At 35.9% G+C, this 16876-nt stretch overlaps 1 protein-coding gene and 1 long non-coding RNA gene across 2 annotated transcripts; one reads left to right on the top strand and one right to left on the bottom strand.

Annotated features, from left to right (window-relative positions):
• LOC103436092 (protein fluG) lies at positions 1-8194 on the bottom strand. Its single transcript, XM_070820509.1, has 18 exons — positions 7906-8194; positions 7479-7730; positions 7155-7221; positions 6937-7053; positions 6755-6860; positions 6217-6373; positions 6028-6123; positions 5544-5592; positions 4680-4951; positions 3792-3964; positions 3534-3654; positions 3174-3226; positions 2952-3081; positions 2049-2194; positions 1674-1862; positions 1112-1344; positions 527-669; positions 1-417 (listed from the first exon to the last, which is right to left on the bottom strand). The coding sequence occupies exons 1-18, from the start codon at positions 8065-8067 to the stop codon at positions 355-357; spliced, it is 2529 nt and encodes an 842-aa protein (XP_070676610.1). The 5' UTR covers positions 8068-8194; the 3' UTR covers positions 1-354.
• Positions 8195-11426: 3232 nt separating this feature from the next.
• LOC139195278 (uncharacterized) lies at positions 11427-12606 on the top strand. The gene is made up of 2 exons (XR_011580028.1): positions 11427-11542; positions 12476-12606. It is a non-coding gene; the product is annotated as an uncharacterized lncRNA (long non-coding RNA).
• Positions 12607-16876: the final 4270 nt, after the last annotated feature.

Genomic DNA, 16876 nt, shown 5'->3' with positions numbered 1-16876 from the left:
TATCGAAAATATAGTTTGTTTTTATAGCATCACTAGGAAAATCTCACTATAGAAGGGATTTTCAACCACGAGAGCACAAATTTCCCCAGCGTTGACAAGTTTGTTTGACAAGTTTGTCGATGACCACATAAAAATATTCTACATTAATCCATACATATTTACGTTCGGTTGAAAATATAGTATAAGCTTTTATAGCCTCACGTATGCTTAGTGCTTACATTATTTCCAAACTGGTTTGCGTCCGGTAGAGGAGCTTAAGAAAGTACAGGAGGCGTTCGGTAGAGGAGCTTAAGAAAGTACAGGATCAGAGCTTGACTAAACCAGGAATAGTCACAAGACAATAAGCTAATTAACTCAATAGCGGTATATAAGTTGCTTGTATGCATCTTTGTTCTTCGAGTAGTAGTCAATCTCCGCCTGCAAATGGAAAATTGCGATCGTTATTCGCTCTAAATTTTCAGTAATGTTTTGCAATGGTTGAAATAATTTACTAGAACACCATTACAAAATCATATTCAAAACGTACCTTGCGGACCCCTTTTATCGCAACCAATAGGTTTTCCCCAAGTAAATCTGCGAACAAATTGTCTTCCTTGAGAGCTTCTAAAGATTCAGAAAGTGATTTCGGCAACCTTTCTACTTCTGCACCAAGGCCAGAAGGATTTGTATCTGTTCAACGAATTGAGGATATATTATTAATATGTCAGACTACAGTATATAATCTTCTTGAAAGAAAAGAGAGCCGCTTAAACTCTCGAAAGTCTTCAAATATATATCAGAGTATGCGGTAAACTCATGACAAATTCAGGTAAGGAAAATAAATCAATGCGGCGGAAACAATCTTAGAACCAGATAGAAATAATTAAATGCTTTTTCTTCACTCTTTGCACTCAATAAGGCACATAATCGTTTCAGTGAATGGGAAAGTAACAAATTTAGTATGAAAAAGCTGAAACTATATGAGAAGCGACTCATCTCAAATTATCAATCCAATCACTTTTATAAGGAAAATGAATATCATATCTAAAAGCCACCTATCCTCGTAATAAAATTAGGGAGAATAGAAGGTCAACTCAATACACATTTTATCAACAATAACATGTTATCTTACCAACAGGTTCCGGGAGACGAAGATGATTCCTAAGACCATCAATACCACCAGCAAGTATTGCAGCCAAGCCTAAGTGTGGATTTGCACATCCATCAAATGATTTAATCTCAAAGTTGCTCACCAAACCAGCTTGTATTCCAGGTGGGCATGCAGTTCTTAACGGAGCTTCTCTGTTTTCTTTTCCCCAACACTTGTATGCTCCACTCCATGTATTAGGTTGAATTCGGTCATAACTACACCAAATAATGGTTGAAAATAAGAGCCGATATTTCGATCAAAGCAATTTTAAGGTAGAATAAAAAGGTATGAAAATGCATTCAAAGCTATGATATCGTATCTCCTACAAAATTGTACATCTAAGACAAATTTAGCTCATAAGCTTTACACATGTTACTCAAAAGCTCAAAATTGAAAGCATCAAACTTTAGATGCTTCACAACATTGTGAAATGCACCCATGAGATATTATTTTGATACCAAACATGGAACCACAGACTCATAAATTACTAGACACAAAAAACAACAATTAATGCAATAATTCAATTGGGGGAGTTTGGTATCACCTATTTGGAATCGGTGCTATAAATGCCAAAATTGCAGGAAGATGGTGTAAAACCCCTGCCATGAATTCTTCCCCGATCTTTGACATTCCATGCTGAGAGGAACCACCAGATGCCGTAAACACATTTGTGCCATTCTGCCACAAACTAAGATGTACATGCGCCCCAGAGCCAATGTCATCAAGAGCATACCTGCCCAAGAGACCACAAAGTTACGCAGAGTACATTTAGTTAGGGACATCAAAGAAGAAAAATAATAAGAAACAGTCAGCCTAGTTGAACATTAAGTCCCCAAATTAAACTAATCAACATTCTTGCTTTTTTTCACTGAAGTAAGTAGGTCACATCTGCATCTGTAGGGAAAATTCGAGAACCTACTTTGGCATGAAAGTTGCCAACAATCCATGTTTCCTTGCAATGGCTCTAATAACTTCACGAGTATAAATCAGGTTGTCAGCAGCATGCATACAAGCAGTGTGCCGAAGTGCCATCTCAAATTGACCTTTCCCAGCTTCTGCATGCAACTACAGTTTGTACAACGACAAAAGTTAATAAAAGCTGGCCACACTTGAATTGCATTTGCAGCATGCTATTGGGTGAGAGAGAGAGAAAGAGAGAGAGAGAGAGAGAGAGCCCTTAATAAAGGTCTACCTGAAAAATTAATTATAACATTTTAAGACCTTATGACGCAGTTCCTAAGTACAACTAGACTTAGTAATGAAGATGATATTATATTTGATTTAGTTATAATTATATTTATTTTACAAAGTATTATATTTTATTTATGTAATTATATATATAATATATATCAAAATTTTAGGTACCGTGAGGCGAAGCCTCACGCCTAGGCGGGGCTATCCATGGGAAGCCTCACCTATGCCTTCGCCTTTTAATACATTGATATATATATATATATATATATATATATAGAGAGAGAGAGAGAGAGAGAGAGAGAGAGAGAGAGAGAGAGAGAGAGAGGAGGCCTTTAAGGGAAGGGATCCCCATTTTTTTTTTAAATGTATATTAGTTGTGGGGCTCACACCACATCGAACTTCAACAAGCAAGATCAGTTTATCAAAAAGTCAAGGCAAAATAAATGAACCCTTATTCTTAGATATAACTTAATCATGTGAAATGGTGGATCCTTACCTCCAAATGACATAAACAAAAGAATGGATGGATAAAAAGACCTATAAATTACACAGCACGGTATTCTGATGGAAAAGTTCGTCCTACAAAATTATAAAAACAATAAGCAACAATATCATGAGTTTTCTTCACCTGCTCCACAGTAATATTCAATGAATGAAGAGCAGGAACAATTTCGTGAAATAAATAAGAAGCAGAATCATATGCTGATGCAGAGCAGTAGGGTGTTGAGTCAAATGGGACCAATTCCTCCTTCCCATCCCTGCACAGTTTTTAGATTTTGTATACAAAATTGTCACAATGTATGTAAAATGTTCAATTACAAACTGACTTAGAGTCAGAAGTATCCATTACCTTAGTATACCTTTCAAGAGAAAAAACTCATTCTCAAATCCTGCATTCATATCCTGGACAAATAACATTGAAGATTTATTGCTCCTTTTTAGTGATAGAAAGCATATGTAACTTGTCGATGAATTGGACATTAGTGCAATAAAGTGAACAAGCAGTCCACCAACAATACGAACATAAGCTTAACTGATTACATTGCAATACAGATGAAAAACAAACTTCCTGAGCCCTGAGTAAAAGCAGCCTATCAATTAGAGGGGAAAAAACATTGCATCTTCCACAAAGTATAATCACCAAATTCATCTATACGTAAACTATTTTTTGAGAAGAAAATATACGTAAACTATTAATAATTCAACCTACCAAGTTAAAATCATCTTTCAAAATTTTTGAAACCCTACGTAAGGCTTCTCTTGGGCAGTATTCCCATGCTTCACCCGGTTTTAGATGCATATCGGCCAAAACCATCTCCTCTTGTTCTACCCTGTTGAGGAAAATATTGGTATTAAATAAAATAACACATTACTAAAAATGCAACATTTGAGATGCTGTTACTAAAATGAACATATTGTTACTCAGATAGAAAGATATACTTGGAAACCTCATGCAGTTTAAAAGTACCATGGAATTTTCCGTTTAGTCGATAAATCAGGCATGAGTCTGATCTCACCCACTCCAGTCAAATTAGTCTCATCAGCCGGACCATCAACTAATGAAGTCATTCCCATAGAAGCAAAAGTCAAACCAATACCATTTTTTATAACAACATCATTGAATCGCTTTTTGGGAACAACCTGAAACGGTGATGGACAATGAATGCAGCAAATGAAATCAAAATCTATGCAATTTCAAGTCACCTATTAAAATTAGAAACAGTTTAGGATGTTAATTTCCCCATAGGAATCTATGATCTTGATTATAAGAGAATATAAGTTAAGAAAAAGTAACAGCAACTGGTTTCTTACAATCATTTATTCAACAGATTTCTACTAGTTCCACCATGGGTAAAGCATAAAAAGGCATTGTTGTATGTCTGGTATGATAGTGTGCTATGCAACAGTTCTCTTCAAAATGCATATCATGAGATGAGTGAACCATAACTAGCAAGAAGTTTCACAAAGTGGTATTCCCACTATATCTAAAATGAGCAACTTCTCTTTCATTTTTCTCATAAATGAAACTATGAATCTTGTTTTTTTTTGGTTAAGAAAGCAATTTGTTGAGAGAATCTAGGACAATTTCTGTTTTGGCCGGGGACCGATGGTCACCTCAGGCCCACATGTAGCTTCTGACCTGTATCCTTTTCACAACTGTCACTTTCTTACAACTGGAAGTACTACACACACCCACCCACCCACACACAACACACCCACCACTCACGCGCTCGCGCACAGAGACACACACACACACACACACACACACACATACACACATGGTCACTCTCTCTAATGAGAATATACCATAGGGAAGTACTATTGTATATTTTAACCAAAAGAAAATAGAACTTACACGGCATCTCTGTTGTCCTGAAGTATCACCCCACATAACACGAACAAGTGAGACATCATTTTCTGAGTCATTACTGTTCACCTTCGTGAAGTCCAGTGATACATAATTATTTGAACCAGAAGATTTTACAGCATAATTAATCTTGTAAAACTGAATCGCATTTTGTGAAAATATGTCTTTAGCAGCCTCAATAGCTTCAGGGACTGAGAGATCACCGTCAGTGCAAGCATCCCGTAGGACAGAGAAAACAACTTCACGTGCTTTTTTTGCACCTGTCAAACATATAGATAAAATAAAAACGTTAACTATGTTGATAAAATCTCAAAGTGACCTCTAACTCAAATATATAGATAAAATAAAAACATCTGAAGTCAATTTGGATTCTATATCTTGTTGTAAGTGTGTAAAATAGTTATTAATAAAGAGTCAGAGGTACTTTCACCAACATATACATGTTGAGTTTGATAAAACATACCTACTTTAACTTCTTGTATCATCCTAGTCATGTTTTAATAACACATATTTTAATTTGACAGTACATTTCCTTTGCAAAACCTAGTGCTAATCCAACATACTTATACAAACAGATTGAGACAACTAGTGCTCCTCTGCCACAGAAGGAAAAAAAGATATCTATTCTTCAGACAACAAGGTCTATTTTCATCATTGTGGTTGTGGATAACTAACAGACATGCATTATTATTGTATACAAAAATTCACTTCATAATTTAGCAGACGTCAAACATATGTTTAAAAATTCTAGTACCATGTACTAATGCAATAAACATCTATTGCATGAACAAATTTTCAACACTATAAAAAAAAAAAAAACAAATACAATATTAAGTAGATATAGTAACAAACCTAAGTAGAAAGTTTCAGGAAATGCGTAGCCGTCAGTGCTAAACATCACCTGCAAATCGATTCATGCTCAACAGTCAGGTGTATTACTAATTCAGATTTAGTAGGGGAAAGAACAAACATGAGCATGGGCATGCATGCACACAAAAGGAAACATCTCTCCATTTTTTACACAGTGCCCAGACCATTATGGAGACATCTTTTAATTATTCTACAACTCTACCTACTATACCTCTGCATAATTTTCATATAGCTAAGAGGGATGAATCAAACATGACATCAGATAGCTTCATGGCCAGGTCTAGGAAGAATAATAGAATACCCTGATCACTAAACTGCTTCAAGCAGGTAGTTTAGTAGAATACTATGGACTGCCTAAATCATGCTTAATTTTCTATACAGAGGAAAAATCTCTCTGTAGGTGTTCCTAGAACTTAGAATGCATAGTTTCTTCATTTGTTATCAGCTTAAATTTCACATGCCGTACCTTCTTAATTGGAGCTAGCTCTAAAAGTTCCTTGACAGAAGATATCATCCCATGGACACTGAGCTTAGGGACAGCCAACCCAAAGTCAAGGTACACCTGTAAGGGAAAGTGTTTATCAACCGTACGAACTTGCAAGGGTATTTCCAATGTGCAAAATAATGTAATTCACGGAGAGTTAGAAAACCTTACCTGGGGATAAATGGAGGCTAGGTATGATGCTTCTTTTGAAAATGGGTAGGATGCATGTAAAAGAACTATATGGCATTTAGAAAATCTCTTGTCCTCAAGAACATCCCGAAGATGAAGAGGATTGGATAGCCGCATATCCAAATCTTTATCACCAAAACTAGTTACATGTGGTTAATTATTAGTACACAGACATCATAATTTTGAAAAATCAAACATATTATCATACAGATTGAAGCACTTTCCTACTCTAATTGAAAGTAGGCCGGGAATAATAACTTAAAATCCAAGAATCTGTTTGGTGCTTCCTAGAAATGGATCAGCCTCCTGGACATTACATTATTTCTACAGAAATCAACATTACCAGGTTTCTATAATCAATTTAATCTCCTGAAATGCAAGGATTAGTCAGCTAATCTTCAGACATATTTCTTCAACTAGTGACAGAGAATTTATTAGTTATCATTTCCTTTTGATAAGTCTCAGCAATCAAACAAAGTAGAATGCAAAAACATTTTGATAATCTCAAAATTACGATTACCCCGTATGTATCTGCATGGGCAAGTCAAAAAGCAGAGCAACCTCCAAACTACGAGTGAAGATAAAATCGATAAAACTTTTATTTGATATGCGAACGGGCTGTGCAGCTGGAAACATAGATTAATCTAATCAGAATACATGGGTGTAAACATAGCAAAAAACCCATCAAAATGCAGTACGCACCACGTAACACATCAGCAAGACCTTCCTCAGCATCTTCCCTAGTAACATTTGTATTAATTTCCAGGCCACTGCGATATGCAGCTATACTTTTCAAGCCAAAAATCTTATTGCCAACTGTAGCACAGTCGATAAGGAATTCAACTAAATCAGGAAGTTAACAGTTTTACACCAATACATGACAAAGTAATGCAAACACCATAGCTATTGAAAAGGATATGATTTCAATTTTCCAACAAACTTTTCGGTGAACAAATCCAGTGTCCAAGACGATCCACTGGGCAATTCCTAAAACAAACATAAAGTGACAAGAAAATTAATGATATGTGTTTGTTGCTCAGTAACTCAAACAAATCGATGAGAAACTGAAAACATTGATAAATTCGAAAAAGTTCATTAGATCTTTGACAATGTTAATGTCCAAATATAATTCCAGCAACTGAATTTTCGAGTAAGCGATTCGAATCACATACAGGACATAACATAACAAAACAAAACATAAAATTCAAAAATTTTACAAACAATGCAAATGTTGTCCCACTCACTTCATTGAGAATTTCCTCAGCCAAATACTCAATTCTCAAAATCCGGCCAACAACCGGTGCGAAATTTTTATGCCAATCTATGTCGAGCTTCTTGTCAAACCTCAACCCATCATCAATGAGAATGACAGAGATTCTTGCAGCTGTGAAGCACGCCAAGCTAATTGCCTGCAATCCGGCGAGTCTCCGGTGTTCTTCTACTCCATGCAAGGTTTTTTCCGATCCGTAGAGCTCGGCGACATCCTTCAAATTCCTCTGCAAGTCATCGATACCAAAACATCACAAAAAACACAGCGTTTTGGCAACATAGAAACATCAGTCAGATAGATTACAGTCACAATCGACAGCGATAACCTGTTGACTTGAGATTGAATGCTAAAGGCGTAAGATAGCAGCGGAGTTGAGAGTTGAGGGAGTGGTTAATACGCACCTTGAAGGAGAGGGAATGGGGTGCGTAGGATAAGGCGTCGCCGGTGGCTTCGGAGAAGCAGCTGATGAAGGGGATGGTGGAGTCGGCGGCGACGATGTTGTGGGCGTGGGCGTCGACGAGCTCCGCTTCCTCCACCGCCGTTTTCAGCTCCGTCAAATCCATGAGGCGAGTCGTTGGTCAAATCAAATGAAAATTTGTGAGAGCGTTGAACCGGGAAAAATGTGGCGTCGTCATCCTTTTATAAAATTAAACAATATAACGGAAGACTTCTACCAGAAATGATATTACAACAACGGACCCTGTTTTTTGTCTCCATTCAATGTTCCTCGGGATATGTGTATTTGAACCGTCCAAAACGGTCATTTCCTTTTTTTATTCATTTGTAGAGTACTGTAATTAGGCCTGTCAATTCCTGACACGACCCAATAATTCGATATGACACGACACGAAATTAACAGGTATTTTGGTCGACACGATAACGAATCGGGTCATTATCAAGTAACCTGAAAAGCATCTGTTAAGATAACGGGTTGGTTCGGTATACACTTGGTAATACGATACATGATAAGAAAAATATTAATTTTATAATTTTAAAAAATATTATAATAATTATATATATTAATTTAACAATTTTATACCCTAAAAACTATAATTATATATATATATATATATATATATATATTAAATATTAAAAATTGGTAACCATTGGATCGGCTTAAATATACATATCATTCAATTTCTTAAGTGTTATACGTACAAAATAAATAAATTTAAATCTACTTAATAAATAAATAAATAAATAAATAAATATATATACACACACCATTGAACTTGATGGGATACGAATTCTACAAAACTAATTTTAACGATTCAACCTTCAAACTTGTTTGTATATGCTTCGATATTGCATCAGCAAAAAATGGCAAAAAACAAACATTCAGAGATCAACGGGACAAAAATTTTCGACAGTTATCAACGAAAAATCACGATTTAACAGTTATTTTAACTCTGATTTTGATGATTTTTTACAGCTACACTCTTTGAACCTATATGAATACAATGAATGAACTCAATCTTTAATTTAAAATATTTACACTAATGGATACCACAAAATCTTATGTTATACGTAATGAAAGTATGAATAAACTTTTAAGTGTTAGTGAATCTATTGTTTTAATGGGATACGCATTCTACAAAACTAGTTTCAACAATCCAACCATTAAACATGTTTGTATATACTTCGAGATCGCATATGCCAATAAATGCAAAAAAAAAACCTTCAAAGATCAAATAACAGGACAAAACTTTTCGACGGTTATAAACGAAAAATCACGATTTAACGGTTATTTTAACTCCGATTTTGATGATTTTTTAGAGCTACACTCCTTGATTCTATATGAATACAATGAATGAATTCGATCTTCAATTTAAAATATTTAAACTAGTGGATATCACAAAATCTTATGTTATAATTAATGACGGTATAAATAAACTTTAAGTGTTAGTGAATCTATCGTTTTGATGGGATACGCTTTCTACAAAACTAATTTCAACGATCCAACCGTCAACCTTATTTGTATATGTTTCAAGATCGCATACGCCAAAAATTGCAAAAAATAAACATTCAGAGATCAAGTAACGGGACAAAACTTTTCGACAGTTATCAACGAAAAATCAAGATTTAACAGTTATTTTAACTCCAATTTTCATGATTTTTTACAGTTACACTCCTTGACCTTATATGAATACAATGAATGAATTCGGTCGTCAATTTAAAATATTTACATTAGCACAAAATTTTATGTTATACTTAATCGAAGTATGAATAAACTTTTAAGTGTTAGTGAATCTATCGTTTTGATGGGATACGCATTCTACGAAACTAATTTCAATGATCAAATCGTCAAACTTGTTTATATATGCTTCAAGATCGCATACGCCAAAATTGCAAAAAACAAATATTCATAGATCAAGTAACAGGACAAAACTTTTTTACGGTTATAAAAAAAAATCACGATTTAACGGTTATTTTAACTCCGATTTTGATGATTTTTAACAATTACACTCATTGACCCTGTATGTCACAGCCCGTCCCGGAATTATTAATTCCGAGGACGTGAGATGACCAATGTGACCTTAAACGGGATTAAGGTGTGTAAATGTATGACATTTGTTTTACTTTAAGATCCTAAACTAGGGTTAGATTTATATTTGTATGTGTTAATTTGTGCTTGGACTTAGGTAGGGCCTCCTACCCTGAATTCCCTCCCTAAAACCCGTAACCTTTCTTCTCTCTTCTTCTTTCATTCCAGACTCTCTCTCTCTTATTCTTTTCTGAAAACTCTCTCATTCTCTCTCTTACTCTCGAACTCACGGCAACCACCAAGAACCACCACAATCTTGTACCAACGTTCCATTTAAGACCACCATCGTGATCCTGGGGACTTCACGAGCACGGGGATACCAATTTCAGGTGAGTTTCACTTCGAAAACCCTAGTTCTAAAGTTGCCGTGAGATGACACTGTTCATGAGCTTTGAATTGGTTACGTTTTAGGCTAAAACAAGATCACAGCGAGTTTAGTAAGGTCCCAAGGAAGCTCGGAGTGCTTCGTTGGAAGTTTTTGGACGTAAGAACACGGAGATCGACAAGTTCAAAGTTTGGCCGGAACTTTCGAGGCATTTTCCGGCGAATCACCGGCGAGTTAGGAGTCGAGGTAGGTATCAATCTCTTCGTCTCGTCAAGTACTACAACTTTCCTTTTTGTTTCACTCAATTTCGTTGAGTATTGAAGAAGTTATACCCATTTGAAAAATACCCAGTTTCCGGCGACCTCCGAGGCTTTCGAGGCAGTTTCCGGCCAAACCACGGCGAACTAGGTGTTGCGTAAGGTACCATTCTCTTTGTCTCTTCAAGGGCTACAACTTTCGTTTTTGAATCACTTGATTTCGTTGAGAAATGACAAAGTTATGGCAATTTGAAAAACCGCCCGGAAAACAGCCGCCGGAAAAACCAGTCCGGCGACCCAAGGAAGAAGATGGTGCTACAGTAAAATAAAAAATAAAAATAAAATTATTTTAAAAATATGTCGACGTCCGTGACGTCGAGTAGATCACTGTGGTATATTCATATACCCAATTTGAGCACCGTATGAGAAAGTTATTAAGGATTGTTGGTTAGGTGTTCGAATAACGTTTTATAGTTTTGGTGAAAATGTGAATTGATGATCCGACCGTTGGATCGTCACCAAAATTTGATACGTTGTAATACGTAATATTTGAGGATTATTGGAACTTACGGATTGGGAATCCGAGTTAGGGATCTTCCGGAATTGGAATTGTAAGTCCATAATATAAAATGTTAACCGTCACTTAGTTTTGGAAATTGACGGAGATCCGACCGTTGGATGGTAATGAAATTTTAGGATGTTGTCCTAGAGGTATAATGTGGACCTCTGGAAGTTATGGATTTAAAATCTGAGTGGCAGATCTTCCGGATCGATCAACGTAGTGACGTATTTTATATAAGTTATGTATTCTATCGATATGAATTCTGAGCCTGGATTTGATTACTATTCTAGGCGGCGATCGTCATGACGCCTTGGCGTATTGTGCTAGGGAGTTGTAGGGCGAACTCCAGGTGAGTGGGCAGTTTTGTTTTCCGTATATATATATACTTGACGTTTCCCAGAAATTGAATTGAAATGAAAATATGTTTAAAATGAAATGCATATGAGTTATGTGGAAAAACGGGAAGTGAAATACCATGCATAGAATTGATATGAAAAGTATATAGAAATGTGAGTTGAAATGCCATGCATGAATTAATATATGATGCATATGTATGAATTGGTGCGGTGGACGCACAGGTAAGAATTGATTTATGATGCATATGTATGAAATGGTGCGGTGGACGCACAAATGAGTATTTAATTACTGTTATGATGATGATGATATATATTGAGCTCAAATCCTGCACCATGGTTTAGTGCTTATAGTATTCACCGCATCGCACGCTCGCCTTGGATCCAAGTAGATGCTAGTCGTACAGTCCACGCGGAGTGGGTACGACAGACCAGTCGCGAGAGTGTTAGTGAGATTCCGACTGGTGGGTGACCTTAGATTATGTGCACAGATGATTTATGAGAAGCACTAGAGCGTAACTTGTGTGCAGAAGGCCGGACGGGTCACAGAGGTGACTCCGGTAGAGTGATAATGATAGATTTTGAGCTCTAGGTTCAACCGTACAGGGCTATTAGAGGGCCTACGGTTGATTACTTTCTTGCACCTGATATGATTATGTTGATGCATTCATACCTTATTACTGTTGAGATGATGTGGCATGGCATAATTAATATGAGAAATGTTGAGATGATGTGGCATGGCATAATTGTTATGAAAATGTTGAGTTAACGACTTGAAGTCTTGAGAATATATATGTATATTTATATTTTACATTTCTGGGAAAATATACAGGTTTTACGGAGAGGGGTTACAACGTTTTGAAAAATGTTTGGATTTGGAAAAGAATTGTTTTACTGACCCACTCAATTTTGGTTTTGCGCCCCTCCAGGTTCAGGAATCACAAAGGTGTGGTGACTACGAGGAATTCGACGGTGTTCTGACAGATTGGACAAAATTAGGACTCACCTTCGGGTGTATCAACTTATAAATTGTATAATTAAAGCTTCCGTACTGTGCAAATGGTTACGTCACTCTCACGTGACGGCCAGCATGCCCTCCTTCGGGACGGGGTGTGTCACTGTACGAATACAATGAATTAACTCGATCTTCAATTTAAAATATTTACACTAGTGGATATCACAAAATCTTATGTTATACTTCATGAATGTATGAATAAACTCTTAAGTGTTAGTGAATCTTTTGTTTTGATGGGATACGCACTCTACGAAACTAGTTTCAACGATCCAACCGTCAAAGATGTTTTTATATAGATCGAGATTGCATACGCCAAAAATTGCAAAAAGAAAACATTCAGAGATCAAGTAACGGGACAAAACGTTTCGATGGTTATCAACGAAAAATCATGATTTAGCAGTTATTTTAACTTCGATTTTGATGATTTTTTAGAACTACACTCCTTGACTCTATATGAATACAATGAATGAATTCGATCTTCAATTTAAAATATTTAAACTAGTGGATATCACAAAATCTTATGTTATAATTAATGACAGTATAAATAAACTTTAAGTGTTAGTGAATCTATCGTTTTGATGGGATACGCTTTCTACAAAACTAATTTCAACGATCCAACCGTCAACCTTATTTGTATATGTTTCAAGATCGCATACGCCAAAAATTGCAAAAAATAAACATTCAGAGATCAAGTAACGGGACAAAACTTTTCGACAGTTATCAACGAAAAATCAAGATTTAACAGTTATTTTAACTCCGATTTTCATGATTTTTTACAGTTACACTCCTTGACCTTATATGAATACAATGAATGAATTCGGTCGTCAATTTAAAATATTTACATTAGCACAAAATTTTATGTTATACTTAATCGAAGTATGAATAAACTTTTAAGTGTTAGTGAATCTATCGTTTTGATGGGATACGCATTCTACGAAACTAATTTCAATGATCAAATCGTCAAACTTGTTTATATATGCTTCAAGATCGCATACGCCAAAATTGCAAAAAACAAATATTCATAGATCAAGTAACATGACAAAACTTTTTTACGGTTATCAACAAAAAATCACGATTTAACGGTTATTTTAACTCTGATTTTGATGATTTTTAACAATTACACTCCTTGACCCTGTACGAATACAATGAATGAACTCGATCTTCAATTTAAAATATTTACACTAGTGGATATCACAAAATCTTATGTTATACTTCATGAATGTATGAATAAACTCTTAAGTGTTAGTGAATCTTTTGTTTTGATGGGATACGCACTCTACGAAACTAGTTTCAACGATCCAACCATCAAAGATGTTTTTATATAGATCGAGATTGCATACGCCAAAAATTGCAAAAAGAAAACATTCAGAGATCAAGTAACGGGACAAAACGTTTCGACGATTATCAACGAAAAATCATGATTTAGCAGTTATTTTAACTCTGATTTTGATGATTTTTTACAGTTACACTCCTTGACCCTATATGAATACAATGAATGAATTTGATCTTTAATTTAAAATATTTACACTAATGGATACCACAAAATCTTATGTTATACTTAGAGAAAATTTAAATAAACTCTAAGTGTTAGTGAATCTATTGTTTTGATGGGATACGCATTCTACGAAACTAATTTCAACGATCCAACTGTCAAGCTTGTTTGTATATGCTTCAAGATCGCATACACCAAAAATCGCAAAAAACAAACTTTTAGAGATCAAATAACAGGACAAAACTTTTTGACGGTTATCAACAAAAAATCACAATTTAACGATTATTTTAACTCCGATTTCATGATTTTTTATAGCTACACTCCTTAACTCTATATGAATACAATGAATGAATTCGATCTTCAATTTAAAATATTTACACTAATGCATACCACAAACTCTTATGTCATGATGATCAATAAAAATTGAGGATTTTGTAAAAGGAATAACATGCAAGGTTTGAGTTCCATTGGCAAGCTTTAAACTTTTGAGAAAGGCTTCACAACCTTGGGAAAAAAAAAAAAAAAAACTCTTTCATTTTGCATATCCTTGCACATTTAATACTTTGTAATAGATTAGTTGACACACTCCGACCTAAATCAGGGCATGCTGGCCGTCACATAGGAGTGAAGTAACCATGTGCACAGTGCGGAAGCAATAGATATAGAGAAATACAAGAGAATAAAATCCAAATCAACTAGAGTACTAGCTAAACTAGAGTGCTAGCACAAGATTAAGTGTGAAATACACAACCAGAGCATAAATAGTCTAAGTACAGTCAAGCAGGACAAGTACTAATAACACAACACCCGAGGATGATCCTACATAGTGATGTTCTGTCAGAACCCCCGTCAGAATCCTTGTGATCCACTAAAGCACTTCTACCTAAAACCTGGAGGGGCGCAAAACAGAAAGTGTGAGTGGGCAAAAACAAAGCTTTTCCAAAATCATTTCATTCTCAAAGTTCTAACCCCTTGCCGTAAAACCTGTATAATTTCCCAGAAAATAATAATAATAATAAGTTGTATCCGAAATCATACTCAAGATGAAAATCCATAGAAGTATACCATGCCAAAGTATCTCAATGCAATGTTATAGGTAAACCAGGCAAAATATATAAATGTCAAATATCGCATTAGCCAAATCTCTCTAACTCAAACTACACTGCTAAGTATATAGCTCATAACCAATTTCAATCATATCAAATCAAATCATGCACAAGAGTCGAAACCACCTACAGTTTCTGTATGACAAGACTAGGTGTAAAGTAAATATGCTTTAGTGCTATGATCCGTGAAGGCTGTGCGAATGATCGCAGGTCACCTATGAGTTGAAACCACCTAAAGTGGTATGTACGACAAGCCTGTGCACCTAACTTGGATCCAAGGTGAGCATACAGTATGGGAGGTGAACATCACGTGAAGGACTGTGCCCTAACTCTAGGCAGGAGCACTAACACCGGGTGCAAGTTTATGAGCTCTCATCACATCACATCATAACTCGCATAACTGAATTAATCTCACATCTTTAATTTATAAACTTACCTGGCACTTACCTGTGCGTCCGCAGCACCAATCATGAATGTATGCAACTACTAATGCATAATGAAAACATATAGATACTTGCATGGCATTTTCAAAACATATATTCATTTAAACATATTTTCTGGGAAAAATCTCAAGTATATAGGTATATAAGGAAAATCAAAAGCCCACTCACTAGTATGTCGAAAGGTCGTAGCCCTCGAGCCTCGATTGATGGCGCTCGTCCTCAGGATTGATCTCACCTATATGCGATATAACTGAATAAACGTTATTTAAAGCACATAACCAAAAGTAGGAAATAACTTCTCATACAATTCTCAAATGGGGTATTTGAATATACCACCATGACCTACTCAACCTCAGGAACATCCCCATATTTTTAGAAAAATTGTTGGAGTTGTCACGTGCCAGCGAAGGCATGGCCAGACGTGCCGCCCACGCACGGGCACGTGCCAGGCAGACTGACGGAACTGTTAACGCCGTTAGGGAATATTCTGTCAAAAGTAGCATATTCCGTTAAAACTAACCTGACACCGTTAGAATATTCCGTCAAGTTTGACGGAATATTCTTTGTCTTCTTCCTTCAAACTCCGGTGATTGTTGTTGTCGCTAGAAAATTGGGAAATTTTCAAACCTTTATATCTCAGTCGATACACAACCAAAATCCATGAAATTTGTACCAAAATGAAGCTTACAACGAGTAGAACAAAACCTTACCTTTCAAAAGTCCTAAAACCGACGGAAACTCACTGGAAAATCCCTCGATAATCCGGCTAAACCTGCAACTCATCGAAACTTAACTTCCTAACGTCCAAATCACTTCATTTTTCTTCTCTGAGCTTCGTGAAGACGATCTAAAGCTTCCTATAATCTTAGAATTTTCCAAAAACTCCACATTTAAGTGTGCATGAACAGTACCTCGAATCTGGGTTTCTGGTTCTCGGGTTTTCCGATGGCTTCGCGTCCTAAAAATGTTACCACTCGACTCCTAAACTTGTAAGGAGTCCAAAGACACCAACCAAAACCTCGATCCGTTACTGGTTGAAGGGTTTTGAGGTTGACCGTATAGTTTGTACGGAAATGGTAGGAAATCCGAGAAGGAGAGAGAGAAAGGGTTAACGGGTGTGTTTGTGTATGTGTGTGTGTGGTCCAGTTTGGGTCACCAACCAAAAACAAAAGGAAACTTAGTCCTAATTGGGTCTAAACAATTAGGACTTAAGATAATTGGCCTATTTCACAAACTCACAATCCAACGCTCAAGGGCAAAATTGACATTTCACG

The sequence above is a fragment of the Malus domestica genome, chromosome 04 (genome assembly GCF_042453785.1).
Source record: "Malus domestica chromosome 04, GDT2T_hap1".
NCBI classification, from domain to species: Eukaryota; Viridiplantae; Streptophyta; class Magnoliopsida; order Rosales; family Rosaceae; genus Malus; species Malus domestica.
The sequence above is the reverse complement of the archived record's forward strand: the minus strand, read 5'-3'. Positions and strand labels throughout refer to the sequence as shown.

Coding starts and splice junctions, on each gene's coding strand:
- LOC103436092 (XM_070820509.1), bottom strand. CDS start 8,067: ATGGATTTGACGGAGCTGAAAACGGCGGTGGAGGAAGCGGAGCTCGTC. Junction 7,054..7,154: donor GTTTGTTGGAAAATTGAAAT/CATATCCTTTTC, acceptor TCGACTGTGCTA/CAGTTGGCAATAAGATTTTT. Junction 6,861..6,936: donor TCTTGCTGATGTGTTACGTG/GTGCGTACTGCA, acceptor CTATGTTTCCAG/CTGCACAGCCCGTTCGCATA.